The sequence below is a fragment of the Colossoma macropomum genome, unplaced genomic scaffold (assembly GCF_904425465.1).
Source record: "Colossoma macropomum unplaced genomic scaffold, Colossoma_macropomum, whole genome shotgun sequence".
Lineage (NCBI taxonomy): Eukaryota > Metazoa > Chordata > Actinopteri > Characiformes > Serrasalmidae > Colossoma > Colossoma macropomum.
The window spans coordinates 3,072,259-3,084,152 of NW_023495456.1; the positions used below are offsets into that span (position 1 = coordinate 3,072,259).

Genomic DNA, 11,894 nt, shown 5'->3' on the forward strand with positions numbered 1-11,894 from the left:
TGATTGGGCAATTTTCTGTTGGCCATTTCAAGATGCCATCTGGAAGAAGGTACCACAGCATTCAGGCCCTCACAGCCAGACTGGGCAATGGTTTCTTTACACAAGCAATCAGATTGTTCAACTCCCACAGACCCACACACACACACACACATAACACCCACACGGACCCACACACACACACACCCCACACACACATAACACCCACACAGACCCACACACACACACACGTAACACCCACACAGACCCACACACACACACACCCCACATACACACATAACACCGACACGGACCCACACACACACATACATAACACTGACACGGACCCACACACACATACATAACACTGACACGGACCCACACACACACATACATAACACTGACACGGACCCACACACACACATACATAACACTGACACGGACCCACACACACACATACATAACACCCACACGGACCCACACACACACATACATAACACCGACATGGACCCACACGCAAACATATATAACACCCACACGGACCCACACACACACACCCACACACACACACACACACACACACACATAACACCCACACGGACCCACACACACACATAACACCGTCAAGGACCCACACACAAACATATATAACACCCACACGGACCCCCACACACACACACACACATATATAACACCCACACGGACCCACACACACACACACACACACACACAAACATATATAACACTCACACGGACCCACACACACACACACATAACACCGACACGGAACCACACACACACATACATAACACCCACATGGACCCACACACACACATAACACCCACACGGACACACACACACACATAACACCCACACGGACACACACACACACACACACACACACATACATACCCACACGGACCCACACACACACACATACATAACACCCACACGGACCCACACACACACATATACATAACACCCACACGGACACACACACACATACATAACACCCATATGGACACACACACACACACACACACACACATAACACCCACACGGACCCACACACACACACACATAACACCCACATGGACACACACACACACACACACACATACATAACACCCACACAGACACACACACACACACACACACACACACACATAACACCCACACGGACCCACACACACACACATATACACATAACACCCACACGGACCCACACACACACATATACACATAACACCGACACGGACCCACACACACACATACATAACACCCACACGGACACACACACACACATAACACCTACACACACACACACCTACATAACACCCACACACACACATACATAACAATATAGGTATAACTCACTCTCCACTTCCTGCAGTTCCAAATTATGAACAATAAATATAGTTACTGCATTTTACTGAAACACTTCACTTGATATGACTGTTGAACTGAATACTTTGTATTTTTGCACATTTTGCTTTAATATTGTTAGCTGCTAGAGTACGGTATCAACCAAATACTGTATACTGTATATTGCTGCTCTGGTCGCTACCTCAGTGACTGCTATGCTCATATATGCTAGAATATCTAAACTGCTAATATGTCATAGTACGTTCCATCCTCATTTGCACAGCTCTGTGTTCTGTTCTGTATTTATTGTAAGTCTTTTGTATTTATTTATTGTTCTGTATTGTCTGCAATGTGTTTATTGTATTGTCTCACACTTGTGTTCCTGTGTAGGTCCTAAAGGAACATTGTTTCATTTCACTGTGTACTTGTATAGAGCTGAAATGACAATAAAACCTCTTGAACTTGAAGATTTTAATCCTTTTGTTTCCAGTCAGAACTTAGCAATGAAATGAGCGGTACACAACTCAGAGTTTAAACATGATGATTATATTAAATAAAAATAACCATTAACTATAACTATAAAATTAAATTAACTATTAACTGTTAGACGTGCATTTTTTTATTTCACAGGGATCATTAGATCTTCTCTGAACACCAAGAAGGTTCTAAAGGTTCCTCACTGTGTCTGTGACAATCCTAAAACAGGAGAGAAGAAGAGAGGAGGAGGAGGAGAGTTAAGCCCGAGGGAACAGTCCAGCGCTGTGTCCTGCATACTGGCCCCCATTAGGCCTGACAGGTGATGTATGATGCAAAAAGCAAAAACAAACGACTCAGCAGAAACATAGAGACTTTGATAAACGAAGGGAAGGAGACACAGATTCTGAGAGCTCATCACGGCCGAGCCGCAGGACTCTGCAGGAAAACAGCTTCAGTATCTGAACAGGGGGTCCGATTAGGCCGCACAGACTAAACTCGGCTTCAGCACCACAGCAGCAGGTAACGCAGAGCTCTGCTCCTGATTCGGGTTTATAAAAGAAGAAAAACAATGACGTTAACAGCTCATACAAACGATGCAACACACAGAATTGAAAATGCAAATGTTTTGGTCAATTTACCACCTGAGCTCCTCCTGTGGCCTCAAGTTATCCCACTTCTGACACCAGTGAGAATTCCCCAAACCAGATAATCACATAACTTCGCAGGAGCAGCAAATTAATAACTGCAAAAGCTAGCAGGCGAATAGATTATCATACATACCACAGTGTAGCGCAGAATAATAAGGGTAATTAGAGCTGCATGGCTAACGGTGCATGGCTCACCGCAGTCGGCCACGCCGGATCTCTCAGCTCGATGCTGCTGAGTGTTTCTGTGTCATTTTGGAAATATAGGAATTGTAATGAACATTTAATGAATCAGTCAACCAAAATTTATTTAAACATCAAAAAACCTGAAAAAACTCCAAGACGCTCTTCTTTTTTAAAACAATTGAAAAGGCTTTATTGTTTTTAATTGTTTTGAAGTGGAGAGTGTCTTCGAATTTTTCTAGGTTTTGATGTTTAAATTTATCCAATCCAAAGAAAACCTCACACAAACTGGATGTGCGTCCAGGACGTGTTACTACCCAAACTGTTCTTTAACCTGTATTTAAACTCAGATACACTGAGGGTCACTGTTATTCATAGCGTAGACCAGCTTTAGAACAGAGAACAACGGAGTGACCCTCAGTGTGCTCTGAGTTTAGATACAGGAAAAAACATACCAATCAAATCAAATAAGAACAAACTGATATCAGAAAAAAGAGCTGTGGGCTGTAAACAGTCTGATACACTGTTTACTGCTTACAGTGAGAATAAAGTACAGATTTACGATTTTCATAATTTCAGAATGCATCATCATCCACACAAGCTGGAAAGTTAGCTCACTCAGTCTTACTAGCTACCTTAGCGGGACCTACGAGTGCCGTGTGGTTTAAATTTAATGTAAACTTTAATGAATCAAACGTTAATATTTCTGTATAAAAACAGGGATTTTTATTATTATCTGTGATGTCTACATTTAAATTGAACAGGACATGTACTGCAATGTTTACGCTAAAACAGCACACAGGATTATGGGTAAACAGATGAGCCAATAGAACATGCACAAAGCCCCATCCACTACAATATGTAAATATGTTTAATGAATCACTGATACATCATCAGCCAATACAATCCTCAATACAATCCCATCAGTACGGACCATGTAACCCCCGTCACTTTGATTTTGTGTGGCAGTGGAACGCTGAGGAGGGTCTGTATCTGCTCTGGTTCTCCTGAAGCTCTGTGTTGTTTCCTGTGGACACTGTTAGAGGACAGTATGGATTTTCTGTCCTCCTGAATGAGCTCCTGGAAATATCACCCTTTAAAAGACGAGGCTGAGGTGATTAAGCTGGCGTGTAGAAGATGCACTTTTTAGACCGTCTCCTCCACAGATGAAGCTCTGGGGGGGACCGCTGTGTGTTCCTGAGGTTTAAAATAGGAGAACAACTCAAAACATCCTGGATTTAACATTTACAGTTTCAGACCCACCACATGGTTTAGCGTCTCACTGTGGAGCTCGGCTGTGAGAGGGTCATGCTGAGGCTGAGCTGGAACGTCCATTTGGATGAGATGAGAGAGCTGTCAGCGTGACGTTCTCCAGAGGAACCTGCACGTCAGCTGAGAGACTATAATGAGCAGAAATTAGATCCCCTGAGAGACGGCTGAGACCCCCACGCACTCCCACAAACGTCTATAGAGTACAGATCTGACAGCAGCTCATGACCTCATCAACCCCCCCATCCCCCACGGCTCCCCCCATGGCCCCCCGTTCATTATTTTACATAAAAGTAGCAAAATATTAAAATACAAAACATCTTTTTCTTTTCTGTTCCTGAAACTGGAGCCTGAATTCCAGATGATTCTGATCTGATTAGAATTCTTTAAAACTGCTGATCTTTAAATGATCTGTTTAAACTGAAGTGATATCAGATCATAACTGCATTTTCACAGAGTATCAATACCCACAACACTCGCTTCTGTCCTGTTAAAGGATCATGTGATCAGATTTAAAATGAAGATACTGGAACACAAATTCATTTCTAAAGGTATCAGACAGTGAAGAGCATCAGACAGGATTCTGGATATTTTCATACATTTTCAGATGGATTTGATAAACACATTTACACACAGTTATTTCTGTATGGAACATTTCTGTGTGTAATATTTCCCCATACATTTTAAAATAAATGCATTTTAAAATATATTTGGTTAATATAGTAATACATTCTGAAATACATGTTAGTGTTTGGAGTTTATTACAAATAATACAAATACATGTCCATATATTTTTTTTTATGTGAGCTGAAAACTAGTGTTTTTTTTTCCGTTGCTCAGTCCAGTACGGAAAGGTCCAGCTTCATTGTTCCTGCTGAAGACCACCTCCGTGAGCCTCCAAGGGGCGTTTTGAGTGTTTTAGTACATGTTTTCACACTCGGCAGAGAAAAGTATGAACTCTGATTCTGTGCAAATGCACTTCAGTCTGAGCAGAACCTGCTGTGCTGTTTCATATCAGCCCATAAATAAAGCTAAAAATAACTAGCGAGCGAAACAGCTGTTAGCCAAATTAGCTGCTATAGAGCAGTTATTGTTGCAATTCCAGGTGGAAAATTAGCTAGAACCAGAACTACATTGGTTCCTGTTTGGGTCAGTTCTTGTTTTTGATTGTGCAGCATAAAAAGTCCTCATTCTCAAATTAGTCACAGGAGGAAATACATAAAATACACAATTAATTTACACTAAACATCTGCAGCTTTACATTCAGTTTAGATGAAACAGAAACATCAGTCACAGTGTAAAATCACTTACAGTGTAAAATCACTCAGTGTAAAATCACTTACAGTGTAAAATCACTCAGAGTTTCAGGACAGATGTGTCTGTAGAGGAACAGCGTCCTCTAGTGGATCAACAGTGAACTATGTGTTAGAGGAGAGTTACTGAAGTAGCTCTCAGCAGTAAAGCAGCGCAGTGATCTCTGTTTGGGGTTTACAGTGGTGGTCAGTAGTGCCATCTAAGTGCCCTTTCTGTGCCCTCTGTGTGACCTATAGTGGGAGCACATCGGTCAATCAATCAGTCAATCAATCAGCCTTTATTTTTGCTCAGAAACTCACTGAGGCTGACCCTCATTTTCAGTGCAGACTAAGTGCAGCTGCTCTTTTACCCAGAATTCCTCCGAATAGAGGCTGTAGCCAGTCAGTGGACAGATCTGTCTGACCAATGTGGACAACAATGCATCACTTTATTAGTGCAGCTCGTTATGGGAGCTTATACTTAAGCTTGTACTCTGGACTGATTCTTTACCAGAACGTTCCCTGGAAAAATCCTTAAGAACTAGAGGAAGAACCTCTGCGAACCGAGACTTTAAAGGAGAAACTTTCTGAAAGCAGTTTCGTCAGTTTTTCAGAGGAATCCAGGCAGAGTTACAGTTTGTAGACTATGAAGGACCAACTGGGTGAACCAGTCTGCTACAGCGCCACCCTGAGGCAGAGCAGTGCTGCAGCTCTAGGCAGTTAAGAGAAAGACAGAAGCTGATTGTGGGAGAAGCAGATCAACACTCAGCTTCACTGAGTCTGGATTGTATTGGAGGTTCTGCTTTACTCTAATGACAGCATAACGTCATAATAATTTCATTTTCAGGGACCCCCAGAATTTTTACTTTGAAACATTAATGGGGTCTAAGAGGTTAATTAGAGGGTCCCAGACTCCCCTGGACCCCCTGTATTTAGCACGTTGCCTAAGAGCTTGAGGAGGAACCACTGAGAGGAATCGAAACTGAGGGGAACCCGCCCTGCTCTCTGCTCTGCTAATGGTGAGTTTGGATCAGCCTCTAAAAGCAGTAAACAATAATAACAACAACAACAACAACAATAATAATACTAATAATAATAATAATAGTACTACTTTACACTTCACACGATTTATAAGCAGCTCCACAAACAGGTTTTTGTAAATAAAGTCGATCCGGATCATTTTAAAGGTCAGTGTTTCTCCCGCTGCGTTCGCCAATATTTACATTAGCCCCGCCCTCTGCTCTATGATTGGCCAGTTTGTCAGATTCATGCGGGCGGGCGATGGGCAGACTGGCTGTGACGATCGAATATTAGCCAATCGGCGCAGAGGACCGCTCATGGAACGACCTACCAGCCAATCGTAGCGCGGGGGACGGGGTTTATTTGTTCTTGAATGGGGGGAGGGGGGAACAGCGCCTCACAGCGCCTCATAGCGGTCAGTGGTCGCGCTGCAGCTCTGCAGCCTTTTAGAGGCTAACAGCGGAGGAAGGAGCTCGAGCTCAGCTCAGAGGAGACATCTCCGCCCAGAGCGCGAGGACCTGCTGGACGGCTCTGACCTGGAGGAGGAACGCGGCCAGGTGAGCTGCTGGTCCTGCACTTTGAAGTGGGTGAAGGGGGGAGTCAGATTTCTCTGAGCTGAAGTTGGTTTCCTTTTCGAATTTTCCGTTCCACCTTAAACGGTGCAGCACTTACATATTGGCGCTTCAGGCGTAATGATAATAACTGCCGCACCATTTAAGGTGGAACGGGAAATTCTAACGGAGAACCACTTTCAGGCTCTCTAAAGCTAACAGGTTGTTACTGTGTTCTGTTGTAACTCACAGTAAACAGATGTTTACACACCGTGATGGTGTTTATTCTGTAAATTATCGATAAAATAACGATAATCGTTTTAGGTCGTCGCTGTTTAACAGTCGGCCCACCGTTAGTCTTCATTACCGCGGGGCTGTAACGGTGGTTCTGTTTTAAGGGCCTTATTGAGTCAGAGGTTCAGTGCAGACTGAGAGCTGGAGCTACACGGACTTCTGTTCTGATTTAATAAGAAATGAATATTAACGGTAATAATTCCATTTAAACCCCTGTAGGAACCCGAGCTGAGGAGTGAGGAGGGAAGGAGGCGGATTCTGCGGTTTTCCTGGCTGTTTTTTCAGTTTTTTAAACAGCTGCTGATAAAGATGTCTTAAAAACATGAAGCTCAGTGTTTATTAACAGACGAGAACAGATTTTCCGCTTCAAACGGCTGCATTTTTATTCTTTTATGCACCAAAAAGACAATTCATTTCTAATGATCATTTAGGTTCAAACTTTATCAATAATAAACACAAGTGCATGAAATATGATGTTTGTTCAATCAGCTCAGTCAACAAATCCAGCATTACTGACAATATTAACCAGTGAAAAGTAATGTAAATAATAACATTGATGACGTTATTTCATTCTCATTCACAGCCAATCAAAACGTTCATAATGATAGTTTAAAAGCCCTCAGCAGAAAAATAACTGGTCCAAATTTCCTGCTGTTTCATAGGGATTTACAGTTCTTACACTCTTAAAAACGACCTGCAGGAGTTCTTTAGTAAAGAAAATGGTTCTATATAACCCTTCAAGAACCACCATCTTTAAGTATGCACTTCATTAACTATGTGTTTTATTTATTTTATCCTCATTTAATGTGTTATTTATGAGGTTATTGTTCTGGTACAAGTTTATTAGTTTATTCTGATTTTATTTTTTTTCACTCTTAAATTTATTATTAGGATTCATTATTTTCATTTTGTAGCATTTGATCTGTTTTACTATTCAGTTTTTTCAGTCCCTGTTTTCTGTTCTGGCTACACTGTAAATGACAGTCTCCCTCACTGAACTCTGAGTTTAAAAAATGGCTAATTGATTTACAGGCAAACGTACTTGGAAGGACTGTCTGAAGTCCAGCAGGTCCTGCTGATCTCATTTCTTTTTCAAACTTTTAATAATGTTTACATACTACTTAAGTTTTTATTTGAGAAAATTCAGTTTTCGTTCATCTGGCCCTTTAAAGGGGTAAACAAAAAAGGGCAAAGCCCAGATCAGCTGACGTTCCTCTGCTGTGGATCCTGGTCGGAGGTCCGTGTCTGTGTTGGTGTAAACGTTCTCTGGTTCGTTCTCTGTTTGGTTCTCTGTTTGCACTCGGTGGGATTCTGAAATGTTGAAACAGAAGAAACAGTGAAGAAAAAAGATGTGTGTCAAAGTCATTTCTTAAATATCTGTTTGTTCTCCCCCCCCCCAAAGCCACTTGCCTCTTACACGTTGACATGGCAACCACAGCGATGGAGAAGATCGGTTGGCTGTTCATTAACCTGCAGCAGGTGAGGCGGGTGCCGCAGAAGCTGAGGGAGGCGGTGCCGTCCGTGCCTGCCACGGTGCGAGACGCCGAGGTGCCCAGCTTCTTCCGCGAGCGCTACGTCCACACCGGCTACCGACCGCTGCGTCAGAGCTGGAGATACTATTTATTGTCTCTGTTCCTGCGCCATAACGAGACCGTGAACGTGTGGACGCACCTGCTGGGGGCTCTGGTGGTCCTTGCCCAAACGGCTCGGCTGGCGGAGAGCGTGGATTTTCTTGGTGACCCTCACAGCTGGCCGCTGCTGGTTCTCCTCCTATCCTCCGCAACCTACCTGACCTTCAGCGCCACGGCTCACCTGCTCGGCGCCAAATCCGAGCTCGTCCATTATGGCTTCTACTTCCTGGATTACGTGGGCGTGGCGCAGTACCAGTGTGGCAGCGCCGTGGTGCATTTTTATTACGCCGTGGAGCCAAGCTGGTACCAGCACGTGAGCGGGATCTTCATGCCTGTGGCGAGTTTGCTCAGCTGCCTGTTCTGTGTGGGCAGCTGCTACGGAAAGTACCAGAACTACAGCCTTCCGTCCTGGGTGCGTAAAGTGGGTCAGGTGGTGCCCTCGGCTCTGGCCTACGTTTGGAACACCAGCCCCGTGCTCCATCGCATTGGGCTCTGGTACCTGTCCGACTCCAGAAGCAACCGTGCAGTGATGTTCCACTGCGGTCAGGTGATCTTTTTTCTGTGCGGCGCGTTCTTCTTCACCCACCCTCTGCCTGAGCGCCTGTTCCCGGGTCACTTTGATTTTCTGGGTCAGGGTCACCAGCTGTTCCACGTGTTCCTGGCGCTCTGCACTCTCTCCCAGATCCACGCCTCGTACCTGGACTACCTCGACCGGAGACACATCTACTCCCGTCTCCATGGTGATGGAGCAGCGCTGTATTTCGCTCTGCTGTATGTGGTGACGACGGCTGTCAGTGCTCAGATTGCTGCTTGCGTGATGAAGAAAGTTAAAAGACTGCTGGAATGTGAGAAAAAGGCCAAATAAAGACAGAAAGACGGTTTGAAAGTAGTTTGCACTTTTGCGCCAAGTGCACTTACAGACCTGCATTCCATAAATGTTGGGACAGTGTGTAAAATCCAAATAATAACAAAAAATTCAAAAAAGTCCACTTTTATCTGTATTTGAACTAAATAGAAAAGTACAAAGACAAGATATTTGATACTTTATCTTGTCAACTGTATTGTTTTTTTATAAATACACATTAATTCTGAAACTGATGGCTGCAACATGTTCCAAAAAAGTTTAAACAGGAGTAATTTAAAATGTTCCAGGTACAGTTAAGACTGTACTCTGCACAGTGGAAGTCACATATCAACAATATCCAGAAACGCCGCCGACTTCTCTGGGCTCAAGCTCATCTGAAACGGACTGATGCTCAGTGGAAACCTGTATTTTGGTAATCAGAGTGCGTGTTAGACTGACTTGCCTGCCTCTCTTTAAAACATGCAGCACATGCAAAGCACAAAATTCGGCACTGAAGGCCCCGAACGACTGAGCAGCTGAAGACTCGTATAACAGGAATGTAAAAAAATTCCTGAATCAGTTTTGAGTCTTTAGTTCCTTAAACAATTATTAAGAGCTGTTTAAGGAAAGTTGATGTAAGTGTGTGTGAAGATGCTCCTATTCTGACATTTGGAACATCTTACAGGCATCAAATTTGGAATTAGCAGATATTTACTAAAAATAATAAGGTTTTTTTTTGTTTTTTTTTACTGTTTTCAGTTTAATGCAGGTCAGAGTTCACTAATCTGTCACTGGTTTCTGTTTTTATCAGCATTTCACACACTGACCCAACGTCTCTGTTACTGAGGTTTGTAGATTTTTCTCTTTCTGTGTTTGGTTGCTGGACTGTGTCGGTCATTCAACCTCAAACTATGTCACAATGCAGTTATTTGACATTCCGTATCCGACAGCATTCCGGAGAGTTTTGGGGAAACTGACCTTTTAGTTAAATTTTATATATAAAACGTTAAAATAAGTTTTTGTGTGTAAACAACAAACGTTCAAGCACAGTGTTTAACAGGTTCTGTTTCATTATGGTTCTGTTTCAGTACTGTTTATAACACTCTTATCCACTTTGCTCACACAGTGCAGAAGGAGGGGCTCAGTGTAGAGCACATTATTTGGAGGGGTCAGTGTAGAGCAGATTATTCGGAGGGGTCAGTGAGGAGCAGATTATTTGGAGGGGTCAGTGAGGAAGAGATTATTTGGAGGAATCAGTGAGGAGCAGATTATCTGGACGGGTCATTGAGGAAGAGATTATTCGGAGGGGATCAGTGAGGAGCAGATTATTCGGAGGGGTCAGTGAGGAAGAGATTATTCAGAGGGGTCAGTGAAGAGCAGATTATTCAGAGGGGTCAGTGAAGAGCAGATTATTCAGAGGGGTCAGTGAAGAGCAGATTATTCAGAGGAGTCAGTGAAGAGCAGATTATTTGGAGGGGTCAGTGTAGAGCAGATTGTTCAGAGGGGTCAGTGAAGAGCAGATTATTCAGAGGGGTCAGTAAGGAAGAGATTATTTGGAGGAGTCAGTGTAGTGCAGATTATTCAGAAGGCTCAGTGAATAGCAGATTATTCGGAGAAGTCAGAGAGGCCTTTGTGTAGCCTTTAGCCTGTAGCCTCAGCCCATAAACATCATGGTCCTTAAGGTGGCGCCAGGGATTCTCTCGAGGGGAAACGGTGAGGCTGAGTGGACGAGGGCAGTAAAAGCTGGTGTTGAAACGGGCAGTCAGACTTATCAGTGTTCATGTTTCTGCAATTTTTTTGTTTCATTTAATTAAAGTAGTTGTGGTCAGTTAATGGTCAGTATCTTTTTTAGCAGGTAGGCGCACAGATGGGGTGGGGGGCAATGTAGGCTGAGCTGCCCCTTTATCCTCAGACTCTACCAGTGTCCTTTTGGTCAGTGTATTTTATAACTGTGTTTATATGGTCATTGTTCAGGATCTGTTCCGGCAAGATTCAGTCAGAGCATGTAGAGAGGAGACCCACCTGTGAGACACTAGATGGCGCTCCAGAGCAAGTCTAAAATGAATGGATTGATATGAAGCTTTTGGGTGAAGTTATAGTTTAAAAAAGTTTGTTTTTAGTAGAGAAAAATGCACTAATTTTTGGACACAGAACAACAATCAGTGCTCAGTAGCAGTAACGCTAACCAATCAGCACTCAGTACCAGTAATGCTAACCAATCAGCACTCAGTAGCAGTAATGCTAACCAATCAGCACTCAGTAGCAGTAATGCTAACCAATCAGCACTCAGTAGCAGTAATGCTAACGAATTAGCACTCAGTAGCAGTAATGCTAACGAATTAGCACTC

At 43.3% G+C, this 11,894-nt stretch overlaps 1 protein-coding gene across 2 annotated transcripts; it reads left to right on the forward strand.

Moving 5' to 3' along the window:
- The first annotated feature begins 5,936 nt into the window (after window positions 1-5,936).
- paqr7a (progestin and adipoQ receptor family member VII, a) lies at window positions 5,937-11,374 on the forward strand. Of its 2 annotated transcripts, none has more exons than XM_036562574.1 (2): window positions 5,937-6,225; window positions 8,474-11,374. In XM_036562574.1, the coding sequence occupies exon 2, from the start codon at window positions 8,497-8,499 to the stop codon at window positions 9,565-9,567; it is 1,071 nt and encodes a 356-aa protein (XP_036418467.1). In that variant the 5' UTR covers window positions 5,937-6,225; window positions 8,474-8,496; the 3' UTR covers window positions 9,568-11,374. The 2 variants fall into 2 exon arrangements, with proteins under 2 accessions (XP_036418467.1, XP_036418466.1); XM_036562573.1 differs by lacking the exon at window positions 5,937-6,225 and adding an exon at window positions 6,659-6,783.
- Window positions 11,375-11,894: the final 520 nt, after the last annotated feature.

What these genes read in the sequence shown, in the direction of transcription:
- paqr7a (XM_036562574.1), top strand. Translation starts at nt 8,497, where the DNA reads ATGGCAACCACAGCGATGGAGAAGATCGGTTGGCTGTTCATTAACCTG.